Source organism: Electrophorus electricus, chromosome 4 (assembly GCF_041902795.1).
Source record: "Electrophorus electricus isolate QZ-2024a chromosome 4, ASM4190279v1, whole genome shotgun sequence".
Taxonomy (NCBI): domain Eukaryota; kingdom Metazoa; phylum Chordata; class Actinopteri; order Gymnotiformes; family Gymnotidae; genus Electrophorus; species Electrophorus electricus.
Genome location: NC_137500.1, coordinates 31,457,283 through 31,481,718, shown reverse-complemented (window position 1 = coordinate 31,481,718; position 24,436 = coordinate 31,457,283). Strand labels below are relative to the sequence as shown.

Here is a 24,436-nt window from a genome sequence, read left to right as displayed (position 1 = left end):
AAGCAATGACAAATGCATTCTAACAACTGAAACATGTTTCCCCCAGATATCCCTGGCCCTCCAGAGGGTCCCTTGGAAATTCTTGAGGTAGACATTGATGCCTGCACTCTTGCATGGAATCAGCCCACAGAAGATGGTGGTAGCAACATAACAAACTATGTTGTTGAGAAATGTGATGTGACCAGAGGTGATTGGGTCCCTGCTGTGTCTAACTGCACCAAGACCAGTTGCAGAGTTGTAAAGCTCACCCCTGGAAATGAGTATGGTTTTCGAGTGCGTGCTGAGAATCGCTTTGGAATTTCAGAACCAATCTACTCCGAAAAAATGATTGCCAGATATCCCTTTGGTAGGTCTGCTTTATTAACAACAAAAATGCTCATATATGTGAATATGCATGTGTACTGTATACATACATACATACAGCGCCTTGCAAGAGACTTGGATACCCCAAGAAAATGATGTTTAAAATAGCTTGTCAGAGCAGTAATTCTTCATAAAGAAAAGGGGTCTCAATGCAACTGTTTCATTGCTGAAGCATGTATCAAGGTTTGGGAAGCAAACATATTTTTGTATCCATCCACACAATTAAATGTATAGAATAATTTATGTTATATATGTGTATATGTAAACATATGAATCTTTGTTTCAGACCCACCTAGTGAACCAAGGAATTGCTATGTCAAGAATGTTCACAAAGAATATGTTGTTTTATCCTGGGAAAGGCCAGCAAATGATGGTGGTAGTCCTATTATAGGATACTCTATTGAGCGCAAAGAGAGAAACAGCCTTCTATGGGTCAAGGCAAATGAGACACTTGTTCGTGCAACTGAATACTCTTGCTCAGGCCTTATTGAAGGTCTGGAGTATATATTCAGAGTGTCTGCCGTCAACAAAGCAGGACAGGGCAAACCAAGCAAACCAACAGAGATCATTACTGCAAGGACTCCAGTTGGTATGTGTGGAAGGAGGGTATTTGTCAGAAAAACGCCTTAATGCATTTAAATCTGAAATCTGATTATTATTTGTATTCACTTTTTCATTAGATCCACCTGGTAAACCTGAGGTCCTTGATGTAACAAGGAATTCTGTGTCTCTTGTCTGGAACCGTCCAAAACACGATGGTGGTAGCAAACTTATTGGTTATTATGTTGAGTCTTTGAAACTTCCAGGTGACAAGTGGGTACGTGTAAATGCAAATAGCCAAAATGTGCCCAAAGAGGAGTATGTTGTCACTGGACTTGAAGAGGGTGCCCAATACAAATTCAGAATCATTGCAAAGACAGCGATTTCAGTCAGCCTGCCCTCAGAAGAATCTGATGCAATCACAGTCATTGCAGAGCATGGTAGGTTGTGCTTCCCTGAACAATTTATTGTTGCTAGAAGCAATAAAATTTGAAGCTGATGAATTGTTTTTCTGTGTCATTTTTCAGTTCCACCAAGGATTGAGATTAGTGTGGAAATGAAGAACCTTATCACTGTAAAAGCTGGAACTAATGTCAACCTTGAGGCTGAGGTCTATGGCAAACCACTACCAAAGATTACTTGGAAGAGAGACGGCATTCCAATAAAACTTGTTGAAGGCATAAAGATGTCTCAGAAGAGACACCTCTTTATCCTAGAACTGTTCTCTGTGACCAGGAAAGAGTCTGGAGAATATACCATTGTTGCTGAAAACCCAAGCGGCACTAAGTCTGGCAACATTAAGCTGAAGGTCCTGGGTAAGTTTATTTACAGTACAATAATGCACTACTTTCACTGTATAATTAGAGCTACACTCATTCTTATTTTTAACTAAGTTCACTGATTTAACCTTGGTCTGAAATTGTCCCAGAAGTGTTTGCTACACACCTGTGTTTTCATATGGTTTCTTTCATATGATCTGTTGCCTCTGTGTCTAGTCCTGCCTGATTTTGAAACACCAGAGTAAGAAAGTGGTTAGGTGTCTCACACCTTTGAATAATTTTATTATAGATTAACATTGTTGGGGGAAATCTTGTTTCCACAGACAAGCCTGGACCCCCAGCCTCAATTAAAATCAGTCAGGTTTTTGCTGACCGGGTCAAATTGCGGTGGGAGCCACCTCTTTCAGATGGCGGTGCTGAAATAACTAACTACATTATTGATAAACGTGAAACAAGCAGAGCTAACTGGGCTATGGTTACTTCCAACCTTAGTGGCCAGCTCACAGATTGCTCAGTTGAGAAACTAATTGAGGGCCATGAATATGAGTTCAGAGTCAGTGCTGAGAACAAATATGGTGTTGGTGACCCAATTGTGACTAACTCTGTGATTGCCAAGAATCCATTTGGTAAGTATTTTATTTCCTTCATTACTTAGTATGCATTGACAATTAGCATAATGTCAATGAAAGATTATCAATAAGGCATTTGAAGATATAAAAATTATTTAATTTCCATTTCCAGATGTTCCTGGACCATGTGACCCTCCAGTTATTACCAATATCATCAAAGACCACATGACAGTGAGCTGGAAGGCCCCTGCTGATGATGGCAAGGCACCAATACTTGGATACATGGTTGAGAAGCGTGAAATTCAGGAACTCAACTGGTCCAAAGTAAACAGACGACCTGTCATTGATAGAACCATTAAAGTTGGAAGTCTCACTGAGGGTTCTGAGTACGAGTTCAGAGTTATTGCTCTCAATAAAGCTGGTCTTGGCAAACCAAGTGATGCTTCTAAGGCTGCACTTGCTGTGGATCCATTGTGTAAGTAACACAATATACAATTCATTTGTCTCTAAATTCAAATTTGATGGTTTCAGGAAAGATTAATGTCTTTTGTTTTATCCACAGATCCTCCTGGACCACCTGCTTTTCCCAAAGTTGTTGACTCTACACACAGCTCAGTCACTCTATCCTGGACCAAACCTGCCTATGATGGTGGATGTGAAATCTTAGGCTACCTGGTTGAAGTCAAGAGAGCTGATTCAGAGGAATGGCTGAAGTGCAATATACCAAAAAATCTCCAGGCAACAAAGTTCCTTGTCAGCGGTCTTATTGACAACACTGAGTATCAGTTCCGTGTAACAGCTATGAATAAAATTGGCTACAGTGAGCCAAGTGAAGTTCCTGGGAAGCATCTGGCACAGGACATTTTAAGTATGCAAATCCTTTAACTGCATTTTTAACTTGGTTATATTGATGCCTGACTTTCACCACTTTTCTAACTTGTTTTTTATTTAAAAAATGTTTAGTTGCTCCTGAAGCTGAACTTGATGCAGACCTTAGAAAAGCATTGGTATTACGTGCTGGAGTCACAATGAGAATCTACGTACCAATTAGAGGCCGTCCAGCACCAAAGGTGACATGGAGCAAGGTCAATGCCAACTTAAAGGAGAGGCAAGGTCTTACAATCGACACAACTGATTGGGATACCTTTGTATACTGTGAGAACATCAACAGATATGATGCTGGAAAATACGTACTAACTCTTGAGAACAGCAGTGGAACCAAATCATACACTATTGTCGTCAAGGTCTTAGGTAAAATTATTTTGAAAGTTTAATTACAGCCTTGTGTTTTATTGTATGCTATTTTATCTATAGTTTCTAATATAATTGTCACATTTTATGAAGATACACCTGGACCACCACTCAATCTGACAGTCAAAGAGACATCAAAGAATCATGCATCCATCACCTGGTATCCTCCATTAATTGATGGTGGAAGTCCAGTGAAGAGCTATGTTATTGAAAAACGTCTTGCTGAGAGGAAGGCGTGGACTTGCGTTGCTCCAGAGTGTCCTAAAACTTCTTTCAGAATCACTAATCTAGAAGCTGGAAAAGCATATTGCTTCAGAGTCTCAGCTGAAAATGTGTATGGTATTGGTGAGGGTGAGACAGCTGGACCAGTAAAAGCCTCAGGTGAAAAATTATTGTCCAACTTTGTCTATAAATAATGAGGTATTAAGAGGTGATAATCAACAAACAACTTATAGCAATTCAAATTTTCATCATTGCAGAGCAACCTGGACCAGTTACAGATTTCAAGCCAGTATTGGTCACCAAAGATTCTTGCAACCTTACTTGGAAGAAGCCCATTAGTGATGGTGGAAGCCATATTGTTGCATATGCTCTAGATATCAGTGAGGGTGAAGATAAATGGAAGCAGCTTATGAGGTCCAAGCAAATGCAGCACACAGTTAAGGACCTACAAGAAGGAAAGCAATACTTATTCCGAGTAAGAGCATTTAATGAGTCTTCTGAAGGACCTCCAACTGAACTCACTGTGGTTGCAAAGGATCAAGTTGGTATGTCAGTAATATCTTCCTTTATTATTAATACCTCTAATATTAAACGTATTAGGTTAATAAAGACAAGTAATATCACATCACTTTTTGGTTACTTAAGTGACATTGGATATAAGAAAGGTGCTATATTAATGTAACTTATTATTATTATTTACCATCTGCAAAAACAAATTATGTTGAAATCTTTATATTTGTGTAACTGTCTTACAGTTCTGCCAGACTGTGACCTTAAAGGCTTGCCAGACTCTTGTTATGTAGCAAAGGAGGGAAGTACTATTCACATTACTATCCCCATTACTGGCATTCCTGCTCCAACAGTCACATGGAAGAAGGGTGGTGTTACTTTGGGAGATAGTGGAAGAATCTCTGTTGACTCCACAGTGGCAAGCACAACCTTGCTGATAAGAGACTGCCAGAGAGGCGATGCTGACAAATTTTATATCATTTTGAAAAACAGTGCTGGTACCAAAGAATCTACCATTAACATCAAGGTGGTTGGAAAGCCTGGAATTTGCTCAGGGCCCATTATTTTTGATGAAATTACAGCTGATGGAATTACTCTGGAGTGGGGTCCACCAAAGGATGATGGTGGATCAGAAATTTCCAACTACATTCTAGAGAAGAGGCCTTCTACAAGTAATAAGTGGGTCACTATTGCTTCAGCTATTCAGAAGAACAATATGAGGGTCACAAGACTTCATGAAGGAACAGAATATCTATTCAGAGTATGTGCTGAAAACAAATATGGTGTTGGAGAGTTCCTCAAATCTGATCCAGTGGTAGCTAAGCATCCATTCAGTAAGTGTTAATATAGCCTTGACAAATTACAGTTTTTAAAAAATTTCTTCTGATGGGATTTCAAATGAAAACATAAAGGATCACAACAAACATATTTTCTCATTTTGACCAGTAGTATAATTATTTCAATGTAAAATCTTTCTATTTGCATAGATGCACCAGAGGCACCAGCTCCACCAAACATCCTGAGTATTCACCATGAGTCTGCTATTGTGTCATGGTCTGATCCAAGGGATAATGGAGGCTCTCCTATTACAGGTAAATTTTCTATACCTTACATTTTTTTCCAAATTTGTGAAATCACATTAATGTACATTATAATCACATTAATCCATTTTCATTTTGACTTTAGGATATCATGTGGAATTCAAAGATAGGAACAGTTTATTGTGGAGGAGAGCCAGCAAGACACCTTTGAGAGTAAAGGAGTGCAGAGTGACTGGTTTAGTTGAAGGTCTTGAGTATGAATTCAGAGTTATGGCTATAAATATGGCTGGACTTGGAAAACCAAGTAAACCCACAGAAGCACTTGTTGCACTTGATCCAATTGGTAAGTCTATGTTCTTATAGATTTTTAAGTTTTATGTACACAAAATACTATAATATTAAACTCCATTCTCTAGATCCTCCTGGCAAACCAGAAGTGATCAGTGTTACAAGAAACACTGTAACACTCATTTGGACTGCACCTAAGTATGATGGAGGACACAGGCTGACTGGATATATTGTTGAGAAACTGGAGCATCCAGGAAAAGTCTGGATGAAAGCTAATCATGTCAATATCCAGAGCTGTGCCTTCACAGTTACAGACTTGCAAGAAGGCAGCATGTACAATTTCAGAATTAGAGCAAAGAATGCAGCTGGTGCCATCAGTGCTCCTTCAGAACAAACTGACACACTTGTCTGCAGAGATGAATATGGTAAGTTCTGCCCAGTGAGACTACATAATTCAGGCAATAAAACTGAGGAACCATAAAATAAATCCCTTTTCATTTTACAGAGCCACCAACTATTACAATTGATCCTGAAATGAAGGATGGTGTCACTGTCAAGGCAGGAGAAACAATTGTTATTTCTGCATCAAGTATTCTTGGAAAACCTCCACCTACAGCTGTATGGTCTAAGGGAGGAAGAGAATTAAAGCCATCTGATGTTGTCCAGATTACAAGCACACCCACATCTTCAACTCTGTCAATCAAATATGCCAACAGAAAGAACACTGGAGAGTATACAATTACTGCAAGCAATCCATTTGGTATTAAGGAAGAAAAAGTGAAAGTGAAAATCCTAGATGTGCCAGGTCCTCCAGGGCCCATTGAGGTCAGCAGTGTCTCTGCTGAAAAGTGCACACTGACATGGTTACCACCAATAGAGGATGGAGGCTGTGCTATCAAATCTTACATTCTTGAAAAGAGAGAAACTAGCCGCCTGCTTTGGACAAAACTTGCTGAAAATATAATGGATTGCCGTCATGTAGCCACCAAGTTGATTAAAGGCAATGAATATATCTTCCGTGTTTTAGCTGTGAATCAGTATGGTATTGGCGATCCAACCCAGTCTGGTCCAGTCAAAATGGTTGACAGCTATGGTAGGTTCAGTTTTACGCATAACTGTAATCATTCCTATTCCTGCTTTACACTTGTAATTACTTTTTTTTTTGCCTGCTCTGTATGTTTTATATATATATATATATATATATATATATATATATATATATATATATATATATATATATATATATATAAAATAAAATAAAATTTTGTGTTGTTATATTAGGACCCCCTGGCCCACCATCAAAACCAGAAATTGACAATATCAGCAAAAATGCTGTAACTATTTCCTGGAAAAGGCCAGCTGTGGATGGAGGAAGTGACATTAGAGGGTACAGTGTTGAGAGAAAAGAAAAGAGAGGTATGAGATGGGTTAGAGCTTCAAAGAAGACCATCTCTGATCTACGATATAAAGTAACAGGCCTCAGTGAAGGAGTTGAGTATGAGTTCCGTGTAACTGCAGAGAACAAAGCTGGTTTTGGAGAACCTAGTGAGCCATCACAACCAGTGCTGACAAAGGATATTTCATGTAAGTAAATAAAACATTTCTGAACTTATTTCCTCAAACTGGCTCACTGTTCAATTATCATTTTAATACATGTTTCTTCTTAACAGATCCACCTGGGCCTCCATCTAACCCAAGAATTACTGATACCACTAAAACAACAGCAACATTTAACTGGGGAAGACCCTTCTATGATGGTGGACTTGATGTGACTGGATACATTGTTGAGCACAAAAAGGAAGGACATGATGACTGGGTCCAAGACACAGCCACGCCGTTGAGAATAACTGAGTTTGTAGTTCCAAACCTACAAGCAGGAGGCAAATATAGCTTTAGAGTCCGTGCAATTAATTCTGAAGGACGTGGGGAACCAGCTGAAGTTGAGAAAGTTGTGGAACTTGTTGATCGTGAAGAACTCCCTGACTTTGAGCTTGATGCAGAGCTGAGAAGAACACTTGTTGTGCGCTCTGGTGCTTCCATTCGTATATTTGTGCCAATTAAGGGTCGTCCAACTCCAGAAGTTACATGGATGAAAGAGGATGTTCCTCTTAAAGGTCGTGCCCATATTGATACTACTGAGTCATACACTCTTGTAGTTATCCCAGAGTGCACAAGATATGATGCTGGAAAATACATCTTGACATTAGAAAATGTTGCTGGAAAGAAGACAGGATTTGTCAATGTCCGAGTTGTGGACACACCCGGGCCTCCAGTCAACTTAAAACCAAGAGAAATCACCAAAAATAGTATCACTCTTCAGTGGGAGATTCCAATTATTGATGGTGGATCTAAGATCATAAATTACATCATTGAGAAGCGTGAGGCAACTAGAAAAGCCTTCTCCACATTAACTACAAACTGTCAAAAGTGTTCTTACAAAGTTACCAATTTGGAAGAGGGGGCTGAATATTACTTTAGAGTTTTAGCTGAAAATGAACGAGGTATTGGTGAGCCAGCAGAGACACCTGAGCCCATCAGAGCCTCTCAAGCTCCATCTGCACCTGACAACCTAATAGTCACAGACGTGTCAAAGGACACAGCAACTCTTGCATGGACCAAGCCAAGACATGATGGTGGTAGCAGAATCACTGGCTATGTGATTGAAGCGCAGAAGAAGGATTCTGACCAGTGGGTACATGTCACAGCAATAAAGGCTTTGGACTACACTGCAACAGATTTGACTGAGAATGCAGAGTATGTATTCCGCATTTTTGCTGTGAACAGTTCAGGCAGAAGTGAACCTCGTGAATGCCGGCCAGTTGTAATCAAGGAGCAGACCACACCACCAGGATTTGACCTCAGAGGTGTCTATCAGAAGCTGGTGGTAGCCAAAGCAGGTGATAATGTGAAGGTGGAGATTCCTATTTTGGGTCGTCCAAGGCCATCTGTTGTCTGGAAGAAAAAAGATCGGGAACTTAAGCAGACACAGAGAATTAATATTGACAACACAGCAACATCTACGATTCTCAATATAAATGATATCAAGCAGAAAGATGCAGGACAGTATTCAATGACTGGAAAGAACATACTGGGAACTGTGACAGAGACCATTACTGTTCAAGTGCATGACATCCCAGGACCTCCAACTGGACCAGTAAAAGTAGATGAAGTGTCTTCTGACTATATAATCATATCTTGGGATGCACCAGAGAATGATGGAGGAGTTCCTATCAATAATTATATAGTTGAGATGAGGGAAACAACAGGCACAAATTGGGTGGAGTTGGCAGCTACTGTCATTCGCACAACATTCAAAGCTGCTCGTCTTACAACTGGAATAGAATATCAATTCCGTGTTAAAGCTCAAAACAGATATGGTGTTGGCCCCTGCATAATATCTGAGCCGGTTGTTGCTGCTTATCCATTTGATGTACCAGGCCAACCAGGAATTCCACAAGTTGTTGCCTTTACAAAAGATTCAATTACAATCAGCTGGAATGAACCTTCCTCAGATGGTGGAAGCCCAATTTTGGGCTATCATATTGAGAGAAAAGAGAAAAACAGCATACTCTGGCAACGGATTAGCAAAGCCCTTGTGGTTGGAAATATTTTCAAATCATCAGGTCTGATGGATGCTATTGCATATGAATTCCGTGTTATTGCTGAAAACATGGCTGGCCTTAGCAAACCAAGCAAGTCATCTGAAATGGCATATGCACTTGATCCAGTGGACCCTCCCAGTCAACCCGTGGCAATTAATATAACTAGACATGAGGTTACCCTTCAGTGGTTGAAGCCAGAGGGTGATGGTGGTTTCCCAATCACTGGGTATACAGTGGAAAAGAGAGAACTGCCCAATGGTCGCTGGCTCAAAGCAAATTTCAGCAATATTCATGAGACAAGCTTTACTGTAAGTGGCCTAACAGAAGATGCTTCATATGAATTCCGTGTTTTTGCAAGAAATTCAGCTGGATCTATTAGTCGGCCCTCCAAACCCTCAGAAGTCATAATCTGTAGAGATGATATTCAGGAACCCATGCTTGATGTTGATTCGAGTTTCAGTAGTATTGTGGTGGTGAAGGCAGGAGACATCTTTAGACTAGATGCAAATGTTACTGGCAGACCTATCCCATCCTTGGTATGGACAAAAGATGGAAAGGACCTTGAGGATACAGCAAAAATAGAAATCAAAACAGCTGACTTCTACACATGTTTGATCAATAAAGACTCTTCACGAAGAGATGGAGGTGCATTTACTCTCACTGCCAGCAACCCTGGAGGATTTGCGAAGTATGTCTTCAATGTTAAGGTTCTTGACAGACCTGGGCCTCCAGAAGGCCCACTTCATGTTACTGACATGACAACAGAGAAATGTATTCTTTCATGGTTGCCACCACTTCAAGATGGAGGTGCAAAGATTGACTATTACATCATTCAGAGACGTGAAACAAGCAGACTTACTTGGACAAATGTAGCTACAGATTTACAAGTCAACCGCTATAAGGTTACCAAATTGCTGAAAGGAAATGAATATATCTTCAGAGTTATGGCTGTGAATAAATATGGAGTTGGAGAGCCTCTTGAGTCAGAGCCTGCTGTTGTCACTAACCCATATGTAGCTTCTGATCCACCACAAGCTCCTGATGTGACAACAATTACAAAGGACTCTATGGTAGTTTGCTGGGGACACCCTGAATACAATGGCGGAAGCCCCATAAATACTTACATAATTGAAAGAAGAGATAAAACTGGTCTCCGATGGGTCAAATGCAACAAGAGGACAATAACTGATCTGCGCTTCAAAGTGTCTGGACTTACACCAGGGCATGAATATGAATTCAGAGTGCTTGCTGAGAATGCTGCTGGTTTAAGTGCTCCAAGCCCTTCAAGTCCATTTTACAAGGCATGTGATACAATATTCCAGCCTGGACCACCAGGAAATCCAAGAATTTTGGACACAACCAAGTCATCCATAACTGTTGCATGGAACAAACCAGTTTATGATGGAGGATCAGACATCACAGGATATATTGTGGACACCTGTCTCCCAGAGGAAGATGAATGGACAGTTGTCACTCCAAGAGAGGGACTCACAGGAACATCATTTACCATAACAAACTTAACAGAAAATCAGGAATATAAGATTAATATTTCTGCTCTGAACAGTGAGGGTGTTGGAGAACCTGCATCTGTACCTGGCTCACCAAAAGCAGAGGATAGATATCTCCCTCCTGAAATTGACCTTGATTCAGACCTTCGCAAAGTAGTGAATGTTAGAGCTTCTGGCACTTTGAGATTATTTGTGCCAATTAAAGGAAGACCTGCACCAGAAGTTAAATGGTCTAGAGAGCATGGTGAACCTCTTGATAAAGCATGTATTGAGGCAACATCATCATTCACATCACTTGTTGTTGATAATGTTGACAGGTTTGATAGTGGAAAGTATATGTTAACAGTGGAAAACAGTTCAGGGAGCAAAACAGCATTTGTGAATGTCAGGGTGCTTGACACACCGGGGGCACCACAAAATCTCACAATTAAAGAAATTACAAAAGATTCAGTCTCACTTATCTGGGATCCTCCCATCATTGATGGTGGCTCAAGAGTCAGACACTATCTTGTGGAAAAACGTGAATCAACAAGAAAGGCATATTCTATTGTAAATGCCTCCTGCCCCAAAACAAGCTGTAGAATTGGTGATCTTCAAGAAGGTAGTTGTTACTTCTTTAGAATTTTGGCTGAAAATGAGTATGGTATTGGCCTTCCAGTGGAATCTGCTGAACCTGTCAAGATTTCTGAAAAGCCTCTTCCTCCGGGTAAAGTGACTCTTAAAGAGGTAACTGGCAGCACTGTAACTCTATCTTGGGAAAAGCCAGAGCATGATGGAGGCAGCAGAATCACTGGATATATTGTAGAAATGCAAGGGAAAGGCAGTGACAAATGGACTCAAGTCATGACTGTTAAAGTTACAGAGGCAGTTATTGCCGGTCTGACTCAAGGTGAAGAATATTCATTCCGTATATCAGCAACAAATGAAAAAGGAACAAGTGACCCTCGTCCACTCAGTGTTCCTGTGGTGGCAAAGGACCTTGTTATCACTCCTGCATTCAAACATTTATTCAGTACATTCAGTGTGCTAGCAGGTGATGACCTCAAGATAGATGTACCATATGTTGCTCAGCCCAAGGCTGCAGTTACATGGCTCAAAGATGGCATTGCCCTAAAAGAAACAACAAGAGTAAATGCTGAAGTAACTGAAAAGCATCTCTATCTTGTAATCAAGGAGGCTACAAGGGATGATGTTGGAAAATATACTATCAAGATTACAAATGCAGTTGGAGAGGCTATGACTGATATCCATGTTGTTGTACTTGACAAACCTGGTCCTCCAATTGGACCAATAAAAATAGATGAAGTAACTGCAGATAGTGTGACACTATCATGGCAACCACCAGAGTATGAAGGTGGATGTACAATTAATAATTATATTGTGGAAAAGAGAGACACATCCACCACAAACTGGCAGATTGTGTCAGCAACAGTGGCTAGAACAACCATTAAGGCTGCAAGACTGAAGACTGGCTGTGAGTATCAATTCAGGATTGCAGCTGAAAACAGATATGGAAAAAGCTCTTTGCTCCTGTCTGAGCCTGTAATTGCACAGTATCCATTTGAGCTCCCAGGTGCACCAGGACCTCCTACTATTCAGTCTGTTACCAAAGAAAGTATGGTTATTGTTTGGAGCAAACCTGGCAATGATGGTGGGAGCAAAATTCTGGGTTACCATATTGAATGTAAAGAAAGAAATAGCCTGCTGTGGGTAAAACAAAATAAGACAATTATTCCAGACACAAGATTCAAGGTTAGTGGTCTTGAAGAAGGAATTGAGTATGAGTTCAGAGTTTATGCAGAGAATATTGTTGGTTTGAGCAAAGCCAGCAAAGTGTCAGACATCCAGGTGGCAAGAGATCCTTGTGATCCTCCAGGCAAACCAGAAGCAGTCATTGTAACCAGAAATTCTGTCACACTAAGGTGGACAGCACCAGAGTTTGATGGAGGCAGCAGAGTCACAGGCTATATTGTCGAGAAGAAAGAGTTGCCTAATGGTCGGTGGATGAAGGCCAGTTTCACTAATATCATAGAAACTGAATTTGTTGTCAGTGGCTTGGTGGAAGAGCAAAGATATGAATTCCGTGTGATTGCAAAAAATGCTGCAGGTGTATCCAGTGTACCATCTCAAAGTACTGGTGCAATCACAGCAAAGGATGAGGTTGAGCCACCTATGATTGATTTGGATGCTAAATATGCCCAAACTATTGTGATTAATGCTGGAGAATCCTTCAGGATTGATGCTGGGATATTTGGCAAACCTGTTCCATCAGTTCATTGGATAAAATTAGGTCAGGAACTTGAAAATACAGCTAGGCTTGAGATTAAGAATACAGACTTCACAACTTCTTTAAGTGTCAAAGAGGCTATTCGCGTTGATGGTGGCCAATATACACTGCTGCTGAAAAATGTTGGTGGGGAGAAATCAGTAGCTGTCAATGTCAAAGTTCTAGACCGCCCTGGGCCACCAGATGGTCCAATTTCAATCTATGGGGTTACAAACGAGAAATGTTGCATATCTTGGAAAGCACCATTACATGATGGAGGTGCTGAGGTATCTCATTACACTGTTGAAAGAAGGGAGACCAGCCGATTGGTTTGGACTGTTGTGGAATCTAAAGTGCAAACTCTGAACTTGAAGATTACCAAACTTCTTCCTGGAAATGAATACATCTTCAGAGTGATCCCAGTCAACAAATATGGAATTGGTGAGCCCCTGGAATCTGATCCGGTCATTGCAGCAAATCCATTCGTCACTCCTGATCCACCGACTGGTGTTGAAGTATCCAATATAACAAAGGACTCCATGGTTGTTACATGGGAAAGGCCTACTAATGATGGAGGAAATGCAATTACAGGGTATGTAATTGAAAAGCGGGATAAAGAAGGTGTCAGGTGGATAAGATGCAACAAGCGTGTAGTCAGTGAACTGCGCTTCAGGGTGACGGGTCTTCTGGAAAACCGCAGTTATGAGTTCCGTGTTAGTGCTGAGAATGCAGCTGGAGTTGGCAAACCAAGTGCTCCTACTGTGTACTACAAGGCAACAGATCCAATCTTCAGGCCAGGTCCACCAAACAACCCCAAGGTTGTTGATATTTCAAGGACATCTGTTGTACTACAGTGGGGCAAACCTATTTACGATGGTGGTTGTGAGATTCAAGGTTATATTGTTGAGGCTTGTGAGAGCACATCTGATGAATGGACCATGTGCACTCCACCCACAGGAATCAAAGAAACATATTTTGAAATTAAAAAGCTTTTGGAAAAACATGAATACAAATTCAGGATTTGTGCCATAAACAAGGTTGGAGTTGGTGAAAATGCTGATATCAAAGGTTCTGTTCTTGTGGAAGACAAACTGGAAGCACCAGATACTGATCTTGATGCTGACTTAAGAAAGATCATCACCGTTAGAGCTGGAGGGTCTCTTAGATTGTTTGTTCCAATCAGGGGCCGACCTACACCTGAGGTCAAATGGGGGAAAGCTGAAGGTGAAATTAATGAAACAGCACAAATTGATATTACAAGCAGCTATACCTCACTTGTAATTGAAAATGTCAATAGATTTGACAGTGGAAAATACACTTTACAATTGGAAAACTCAAGTGGATCAAAATCTGCGTTCATTAGTGTGAGAGTACTTGATACTCCTGATGCACCTACAAACTTCCATGTGAAAGAAATAACAAAGAATTCAATAACCCTAACATGGGAGCCACCTTTGCTGGATGGTGGAGCTAAAATCAAAAATTATATTGTTGAGAAGCGTGAGAGCACAAGAAAAGTATACTCTACTGTTGCTTCTTGCAATAAAATGACATATAAGATTGAACAACTTGAAGAAGGTAAAATATACTTCTTTAGAGTCCTTGCTGAAAATGAATATGGTATTGGACTACCTGCGAAGACTCCAGAACCACTGAAAATCTCAGAAGTGCCACAACCTCCTGGAAAAATCTCTGTTTTGGATGTTACACGCAAGAGTGTTTCTTTGTCTTGGGAAAAACCAGAACACGATGGGGGCAGCAGAATAACTCACTATGAAGTTGAGATGCAAGCAAAGGAGAGTGAAAAATGGTCTCTGTGTGCACAAGTTAAATCACTTGACACCACTGTTACCAATTTAGTCCAAGGTGAAGAGTACAACTTTAGGGTAATTGCAGTTAATGACAAGGGAAAAAGTGATCCCAGACTTTTGGCACACCCTGTTCTTGCAAAGGATCTAGTAATCGAGCCAACTGTAAGGACAAAACTTAGTACTTATAGTGTACAAGTTGGCCATGACTTAAAAGTTGAAGCACGAATCAGTGGTCATCCAAAACCAACTATTACATGGACTAAAGATGGCGCAGTTCTAAAACAGACCACAAGGGTTAATGTTGCAGATACTGCACATCATACAACTCTATCCATTAAAGATGCAACAAGAGATGATGGTGGTATGTACAATGTTACAGTGGCTAATATACTGGGACAAAAAGAGGCCATCATTGAAATCATCATACTTGAGAAACCTGGTCCACCAACAGGCCCTGTCAGAATAGATGAAATAAGTGCAGAGAGTATTACATTGTCATGGGATCCACCAACCTACACTGGAGGTTGCCAAATTTCAAACTACATTGTACAAAAGAGAGACACTACTACAACCAACTGGGTAGTTGTTTCAGCTACAGTAGCAAGGACTACACTTAAAGTTGGAAATTTGAAAACTGGAGCTGAGTATCAATTTAGGATCTTTGCTGAGAACAGATATGGAAAAAGCTATGCTTTAGACTCAGAGCCAGTTGTTGCTCAGTATCCTTTTAAAGAACCAGGGGCCCCTGGAACTCCATTTGTATCTGCATTCACAAAAGAGTCTATGGTTGTTGAGTGGCACAAACCCATTTCAGATGGTGGCAGTGCTATTCTTGGATATCATCTTGAGAGAAAGGAAAAGAACAGCATCCTCTGGACAAAGATAAATAAAACACTTATTCAAGACACCAGATTTAAAACTTCTCCTTTGGAGGAAGGTATTGAATATGAGTTCAGAGTCTCTGCTGAAAATATTGTTGGAATTGGCAAAGGCAGCAAAGTTTCAGAGGGCTGTGTAGCCCTTGACCCATGTGATCCTCCTGGTACCCCTGTGCCGATTATTGTCACAAGACACTCAATACTACTCAGGTGGACACCACCAGAATATGATGGAGGCAGTATGGTAACTGGATATGTTGTTGAGAAAAGAGACCTCCCAGATGGCCGTTGGATGAAGGCAAGTTTTGCAAACATTCTAGAAAATGAGTTTACAGTCACAGGTCTGACAGAAGACTCAAAATATGACTTCAGAGTCATTGCCAGAAATGGTGCTGGATCAGTCAGCAAACCTTCTCAGACCACAGGACCTATCACTGCTAAGGATGAGGTGGTACCACCAACCTATGAGATTGACTCACAGTACACCCAAATTATCTCTGTAAATGCTGGAGATACATTTACACTGGAGGCATCTGTACTTGGAAAGCCAGTTCCAACCATGCAGTGGTTCAAAGGTGATGTAGAAGTTGAAACTTCAGCAAGAACTGAGACCAAGAACACTGACTTCAAAGCAGTTCTTGTTGTCAAAGATGCTATTAGAGTTGATGGAGGACAGTATACTTTGCATCTTACTAATGTTGGTGGAACTAAATCTGTGTCCTTCAATGTTAGAGTGCTTGATAGACCTGGGCCCCCAGAAGGACCTTTGACAGTTTCTAATGTAACAAGTGAGAAATGCTCATTGTCTTGGCTTCCTCCCATACATGATGGTGGCAGCAATATTTCCCATTATGTTATTCAAAAAAGAGAAACAAGCCGTCTTGCTTGGACTGTAGTGTCTAGTGATTGTGGAGCAACCATGTTTAAGGTTACTAAGCTTCTTAAAGGAAATGAATACATCTTCCGTGTTATGGGTGTCAACAAATTTGGTGTAGGCGAACCTTTAGAATCTTCACCAGTATTTATGAGAAATCCATATGTTCCCCCTGGACCACCACGAGAACTAGAAGTAACAAATATTTCAAGGGATTCCATGACTGTATGCTGGACTCGTCCTGAGACTGATGGTGGAAATGAGATTGTTGGTTATATTGTAGAGAAGAGAGATAGAGTTGGGGTCAGATGGACAAAATGTAACAAACGCAGAGTCACAGACCTTCGTTTCAGAGTCACAGGTCTCACAGAAGATCATGAATATGAATTTAGATTATCTGCAGAAAATGCTGCTGGAGTTGGAACACCAAGTTCACCAACTGTGTATTACAAAGCATGTGATCCAACATTTAAACCTGGCCCACCAACTAATGCACATCTCGTTGACACCACAAAGAACTCAGTAACTATTGAATGGAGTAGACCAATTTATGATGGTGGCTTAGAAATCCAGGGCTACATTGTAGAGATTTGCAAAGCTGATGAGGAGGAATGGCTTACATGTACCCCGCCTACAGGGTTGAATGATACTAAATTCACCATAACCAAACTGACAGAACATCAAGAGTATAAGATTCAGATATGTGCTCTTAATAGACTAGGAGTTGGTGAGCCAGTTGCTTTGCCAGGCACAGTTAAGCCTGTTGATAAAATGGATCCACCTGAAATTGAACTCAGTTCTGAGTTAAGGAAGGGCATTGTAGTCCGTGCTGGAGGATCCATGAGAATTAACATACCCTTCAAGGGCCGACCCACTCCGGAGATCAACTGGACTAAGGATGATGGTGATCTACCTAGTAAAGCTCAAATCGAAAAGGGTCTGGATTATACCCAACTCTCAATTGACATCTGTGACAGAAATGATGCTGGAAAATATACTCTGACTCTAGAGAACAGCAGTGGTACCAAGACTGCATTTGTTTCAGTTAAAGTTCTGGACACACCAGGAGCCCCACAAAACTTAGTTGTAAAAGATATCACAAGAAATTATGTTACTCTTGTTTGGGAGCCTCCACTTATTGACGGTGGTGCCAAGATAAAGAATTATATTGTGGACCAACGTAAATCAACTAGGCCGGCATTCTCTAACATTACTACAAAATGTAACAAGACTACCTTACGTGTTGGTGATCTCACTGAAGGTGGCATTTATTATTTCAGAGTCATGGCTGAGAATGAGTTTGGTGTGGGTCTGCCCATAGAAACAGAAGATTCTGTAAAAACAGCAGATCCTCCTCTACCAGTGGGTAAAGTCACTTTGACTGATGTGACTAAAACTACTGCATCACTGTCATGGGAGAAACCAGATCATGATGGTGGTAATAGAATTATAGGATATTTTATTGAAATGCAGCCTAAAGGTTCTGATGACTGGGTAGTGGCAACAACTACCAAAACATGTGAGGGAACAGTCACAGGACTTAGCACTGGTCGTGAGTATCTTTTTAGAGTTTCAGCCTACAATGATAAAGGAAAAAGTGATCCAAGGGCACTAGCTACTCCAGTGACAGCCAAAGACATTACAATTGAACCAACCCTCCAAGTGACTTTCAACACATACAGTGTCAAGTGTGGCGAAGACCTCAAAGTAGAAATTCCAGTAAGAGGTCGTCCAGTGCCAAAGGTTGCATGGAGTAAAGATGAGCAAGCATTAAAAGAGACAACCAGGCTAAATGTCTCAAGCACTGCAACATCAACAATCCTTAGCATTAAAGATGCCAATAGAGAGGATTCTGGCAAATATACAGTAACAGCTACAAGCAGTGTAGGTACAGCCTCAGAGGAAATTGGCATAATCATCCTGGACAAACCTGGACCACCAGTTGGACCAGTTAAAATTGAGGAAATAAGTGCCAATTATGTTGTTATTTCCTGGGAGCCACCAGTGTACACTGGTGGTTGTCAGTTAAACAATTATGTTGTGGAAAAACGTGACACAACAACCACAAACTGGCAGACTGTCTCAGCAACAATTGCACGTACAACAATCAAAATCTCTAAACTGAGAACTGGTGTAGAATATCAGTTCAGAGTGTTTGCTGAAAACAGATATGGAAAGAGCTCTTCACTGGACTCGGTACCTGTCGTTGTTAGCTACCCTTTCAGTGAACCTTTGGCACCAGGCACACCATTTGTGTCCTCAGTGACAAAGGACCACATGGTCATTCAATGGAAGCCACCTAGCAATAATGGAGGTAGTGCTATTCTTGGTTATCATATTGAGCGCAAAGAAAAAAACAGCATTCTGTGGACAAAACTTAACACACTCCTCCTTGCTGATACACATTTTAAAACAAATGGTCTTGAAGAGGGTATTGAGTATGAGTACAGAGTGTATGCTGAAAATATTGCAGGAATGAGTCCATTTAGCAAAGTTTCAGAAAGTGTTGTTGCACGTGATCCATGTGACCCCCCCGGTACTCCTGAAGCTATCGTTATAACAAGGAACCTTGTCACAGTTCAGTGGACAAAGCCACAATATGATGGAGGCACTACAGTTACAGGTTATATTGTTGAGAGAAAGAAGTTGCCTGATGGCCGCTGGATGAAAGCCAGCTTCGCAAATATAATTGACACTCAATTTACAATCACAGAATTAACAGAAGGAGACAGATATGAATTCAGAGTAATTGCAAGAAATGCAGCTGGAATTTTAAGTGAACCTTCTGAAAGCACTGGCCCAATTACTGCACAGGATCAAATTGAAGCACCTTCAGCCACTTTGGATTCCAAATTCAAGGATGTCATAATTGTGAATGCTGGTGAGACATTTACCATTGACGCTGACATTGCTGGTAAACCAATCCCTGACATAATTTGGCTTAAAGATGGAAAAGAAATTGATAGTGCTACTCCAAGAATGGAAATTAAATCCACCATCACACGCACTGTTCTTACTGTCAAAGACTGCATAAGAGTAGATGGTGGACATTTTGTCCTAAGTCTTAGCAATGTAGGTGGAACAAAACTGGTGCCTGTAAATGTCAAAGTTCTGGACAGACCTGGTCCACCAGATGGCCCTCTGAAGGTAACCGGTGTCAAAGCAGAGAAATGCTATTTACATTGGAGCCATCCAACACATGATGGTGGAGCTGCTATTTCACATTACATCATAGAGAAAAGGGAAACCAGCAGACTCTCTTGGACTATGGTAGAACCAAAAATTCAAGCTATCAGTTACAAAGTCACCAAACTCTTACCGGGCAATGAGTACATCTTTAGAGTCAGGGCAGTGAACAAGTACGGTATTGGTGAACCTCTTGAATCTGAACCAGTCATTGCAAGAAATCCTTTCAAGACACCTGGTCCTCCTTCAACTCCAGAAGCAAGTGCAGTTACTAAAGACTCGATGGTTCTTACATGGGAAAGACCAGAGGATGATGGCGGTTCACCAATTGAGAGCTATGTCCTGGAGAAGCGTGATAAAGAGGGTGTCCGATGGACAAAGTGCAACAAAAAAACACTAAGCGACCTGCGTTTCAGAGTCACTGGATTAACAGAAGGACACGCTTATGAATTCAGAGTATCTGCTGAAAATGCTGCTGGTGTTGGCACACCAAGTGAACCATCAGAATATTACAAAGCATGTGATGCAATATATCCTCCTGGTCCTCCAAGCAATCCCAAAGTAACAGATCATTCAAGCACAACTGTTTCTCTTGCATGGAGTAGACCTATTTATGATGGTGGTGCACTAGTCTCTGGATATATTGTTGAGATGAAAGAAGCCAGTGATGATGAATGGATAGTGTGTACACCTCCAACTGGAGTCCAAACCACGCACTTCACAGTCAAAATGCTGAAGGAGAATGCTGAATATAATTTCCGCATTTGTGCAGTTAATATTGAAGGTGCTGGAGATCATGTTGATGTTCAAGGCTCTGTAATTGCTGCTGAGAAACTTGAGGCCCCTGAAATAGAGTTAGATGCTGACCTAAGAAAAATTGTTACTGTTCGTGCAAGTGCAACACTGCGCTTATTTGTCACCATTAGAGGAAGGCCTGAGCCTGAAGTTAAATGGTCAAAGGCAGATGGTCCTCTAACAGAGCGTGCCCAAATTGAAGTCACAAGCTCTTACACCATGCTTGTCATTGACAATGTTGACAGATTTCACACTGGCAAATATGTTCTGACACTTGAAAATAATAGTGGCACTAAGTCTGCATTCATTAATGTCAGAGTCCTGGACTCCCCAAGTGCTCCAGTTAACTTATTGGTAAAGGATGTCAAGAGGGATTCAGTCCAACTACAGTGGGAAGCTCCACATATTGATGGTGGTGCTAAGGTTACTCATTATGTTGTGGAGAAACGTGAATCCAAAAGAATGGCATTTACAACTGTGGCAAATAACTGTGTCAGGAATTCATTCAAGGTTGATGACCTCCAGGAGGGAGGTGTTTATTATTTCCGTGTACTGGCTGTGAATGAATTTGGTGTTGGCTTGCCTGTATCCACCACAGAGTCAGTAAAAGTATCCCAAGCACCCCTACCTCCTGGTAAGGTTACACTTGTTGATGTAACTCGCCATACTGTAAGTCTCTCATGGGAAAAGCCAGACCATGATGGTGGCAGTAAAATAACTGGCTACATAGTAGAAATGTTGACCAAAGGGTCAGAAAAATGGACAGCATGTGCAACAGTAAAAGCACTGGAAGCCAGAATTGAAGGACTTACAAGAGGAGAAGAATATTCTTTCAGAATTGTAGCAATGAATGACAAAGGAAAGAGTGATCCTAAACCATTAGGAGCACCTGTTGTGGCCAAGGATATCACAATTGAACCCATCATTGATTTGCTGTTTAACACTTACAGTGTAAAAGCTGGAGAAGATCTCAAAATTGATGTTCCATTCAGAGGCAGACCCCATCCAGAAGTGACATGGAAGAAGGATGGCCACTCACTGAAGCAAACAACCAGAGTAAATGTTCTGACATCTAAATCATCCTCCAAGATTACTATCAAGGACACAATAAGGGAAGATGCTGGAAAATATGAAATTACACTGACCAACTCAATTGGTATTAAATCAGCTGAAATAACAGTTATTGTTCTTGACAAACCAGGTCCACCAATTTCAATCAGAGTAGATGAAGTAAGTGCTGATTTCATCTCCTTATCCTGGGATCCTCCAGTGTATGATGGTGGTTGTCAAATCAACAATTATGTTGTTGAGAAGAGAGATACAACAACTACAACATGGCAAATTGTTTCAGCCACTGTGGCACGGACATCAATAAAAATATCTCGTTTAACTCAGGGAACAGAATATCAGTTCCGCATTGCTGCTGAAAATCGTTATGGCAAGAGTCATGTTGTTGACTCTCCTCCAATAGTTGCACAGTACTCTTTCTCACCACCAGGTCCTCCAGCTGATCTTCAGGTTGCTAACATCACAAAGTCAGGCATGTTAGTTACATGGAAACAACCAGTCAGTGATGGTGGAAGCCCCATCATTGGATATCATTTGGAGTGCAAGGACCAAAGTAGCATTCTTTGGACAAAGGTCACAAGGAATCTAGTTCCTGATACTCAGTTCAAAGTAACTGGTCTTGAAGAGGGTCTTCTTTATCAGTACAGAGTGTATGCAGAAAATATTGCAGGCATTGGAACTTGTACAAAAGCTTGTGATCCTGTAGCTGCAAGAGATCCATGTGATCCTCCAGGTCAGCCAATTGTTATGAACATAACAAGAACTTCTGTTTCTCTCTCCTGGACAAAGCCTGAAAATGATGGTGGAGCCAAGGTGACTGGTTACATTGTTGAGCGAAAAGAACTTCCAGATGGTCGTTGGTTGAAGTGCAATTTCACCAATCTCCAAGAGACATATTTTGATGTGACAGGTCTTATTGAAGATCAGAGATATGATTTCCATGTTATTGCAAAGAATGCAGCTGGTTTACTTAGTGAGGCATCTGAGGGTACAGGCCCTGTTACAGTAAAGGATGATGTAGATCCACCTTGCATCACAATTGAGGACAAACTCAGGCAACTTGTTGTAATCAAAGCTGGAGATATACTGAAAATTGATGCTGAAATTTCAGGCCGTCCAATTCCTGTGATTTCATGGACAAAAGATGGAAAAGAAATTGATGCTAAGGCAAGAGTTGAAATTTCATCAACTCGTACTACCACAACATTGATTGTTAGAGATTGTATTAGAAGAGACTCTGGACAGTATGTTCTGACATTACAGAATGTTGCTGGTACAAGATCATTAGCAGTGAACTGTAAAGTTCTTGACAGACCTGGCCCATCATCTGGGCCACTTGAAGTAATTGGTATGACAGCAGAAAAATGCTCCTTATCCTGGGGCCCCCCCCAAGAAAATGGTGGTGCCGAAATTCAGCACTACATTGTTGAGAAACGTGAGACAAGTCGCCTAGCCTGGACCCTAGTCTATGCAGACATGAAAGCAACAACATGCAAAGTGACAAAACTGCTTAAGGGCAATGAATACATTTTCAGAGTTCTAGGAGTAAATAAATATGGAACAGGTGAAGCTTTAGAGAGTGATCCTGTTAAGGCCATGGATCCTTTTACAGTACCTGCTGCACCAACAAATGTTGAAGTCACTAGTGTAACAAGTGACGCAATGACAATCTGCTGGGAAAGACCTGTCTCTGATGGTGGCAGTAGTATTAATGGCTATGTAATAGAGAAACGTGAAAAATCTGGGCTCCGTTGGGTACGTGTCAACAAAAAGCCTGTTTATGATCTAAGAGTCAAAGCTTCTAATCTGCGTGAAGGTTGTGAATATGAGTACCGTGTCTATGCAGAGAATGCTGCAGGCTTGAGTGCACCAAGCTTGCCTTGCCCATTGACAAAGGCAGAGGACCCATTATTCTTACCATCACCACCTACTAAGCCAAAGATCATTGATTCTACCAAAAGCACAATAACACTGTCTTGGAACAAGCCCTTGTTTGATGGTGGTTCCCCCGTCACAGGATACTCAGTTGAATACAGGAAAACCAATGAGGATGACTGGATTGTTGGAGTCCAACACACTAAGAACACTGAGTTCACAGTTGTAGGGCTGACATCAGGAGCAGAGTATGTTTTTATGGTTAGATCAGTTAACAAAATTGGTCCTAGTGAACCAAGCCCTGAAACTGATCCACAAGTAGCAAAGGACAGAGAAGATGAGCCTGTTTTCCTCATTAGTAATGAAATGAGAAAGACTCTAATTGTTAAAGATGGCAGCTCATTTACTTTAAGAGTTCCATTCAAGGGGAAGCCAGTGCCAAATGTAATGTGGAATAAGCCCGATGTTGACCTGAGAGTTAGGGCAGCAATTGATACCACTGATACTTGCACATCCATCACAGTTGAGCAAGCTACAAGAAATGACTCGGGCAAGTACAATGTAACTCTTCAAAATGTTGCTGGAACAGTTACACTAACACTGACTGTAAAAGTTCTTGATTCACCTGGACCACCTGCCAGTATAGTAGTTAAAGAAGTAACTAAAAATTCTGCAACTGTTACATGGGACACCCCTGAAAATGAAGGTGGTGCTCCTGTCAAGAACTATCTCATTGATATGCGTGAGGCAAGCAAAAAGGGATGGACCAGGGTTACAGATAGCTGCCACCGACTTACTTTCAAAGTAACTGACCTTCAAGAGGGAGGTGTTTATTATTTCAGAGTTACTGGTGAAAATGAATATGGCACGGGGGTACCACTCGAAACCAAAGATGGAACTAAAATTACAGGTATGTTATTATAATGTTTGGCTCTAAAATTGAGTGTGGATAAAACAATTTTGTTGTATTTGCTTTGTAGTGCATTCTTTTTCTATTAACACATATGTAAC

The 24,436-nt window shown here is 41.0% G+C and overlaps 1 protein-coding gene across 29 annotated transcripts in view; it reads left to right on the top strand.

The window, feature by feature from the left end:
* The window catches only part of ttn.2 (titin, tandem duplicate 2), a 162,119-nt gene that overhangs the window by 112,112 nt on the left and 25,571 nt on the right, over nucleotides 1–24,436 (top strand). For all 29 annotated transcript variants that reach the window (XM_081713292.1, XM_081713286.1, XM_081713282.1 and 26 more), the window contains 17 exons: nucleotides 47–346; nucleotides 650–952; nucleotides 1,044–1,343; nucleotides 1,431–1,718; nucleotides 2,006–2,308; nucleotides 2,424–2,726; nucleotides 2,814–3,119; nucleotides 3,215–3,502; nucleotides 3,596–3,883; nucleotides 3,982–4,269; nucleotides 4,480–5,067; nucleotides 5,221–5,325; nucleotides 5,420–5,617; nucleotides 5,691–5,987; nucleotides 6,068–6,655; nucleotides 6,844–7,146; nucleotides 7,233–24,335. In XM_081713292.1, the coding sequence (XP_081569418.1) occupies nucleotides 47–346; nucleotides 650–952; nucleotides 1,044–1,343; nucleotides 1,431–1,718; nucleotides 2,006–2,308; nucleotides 2,424–2,726; nucleotides 2,814–3,119; nucleotides 3,215–3,502; nucleotides 3,596–3,883; nucleotides 3,982–4,269; nucleotides 4,480–5,067; nucleotides 5,221–5,325; nucleotides 5,420–5,617; nucleotides 5,691–5,987; nucleotides 6,068–6,655; nucleotides 6,844–7,146; nucleotides 7,233–24,335 (22,149 nt within the window). The remainder of the gene's footprint in view (nucleotides 1–46; nucleotides 347–649; nucleotides 953–1,043; nucleotides 1,344–1,430; nucleotides 1,719–2,005; nucleotides 2,309–2,423; nucleotides 2,727–2,813; nucleotides 3,120–3,214; nucleotides 3,503–3,595; nucleotides 3,884–3,981; nucleotides 4,270–4,479; nucleotides 5,068–5,220; nucleotides 5,326–5,419; nucleotides 5,618–5,690; nucleotides 5,988–6,067; nucleotides 6,656–6,843; nucleotides 7,147–7,232; nucleotides 24,336–24,436) is intronic.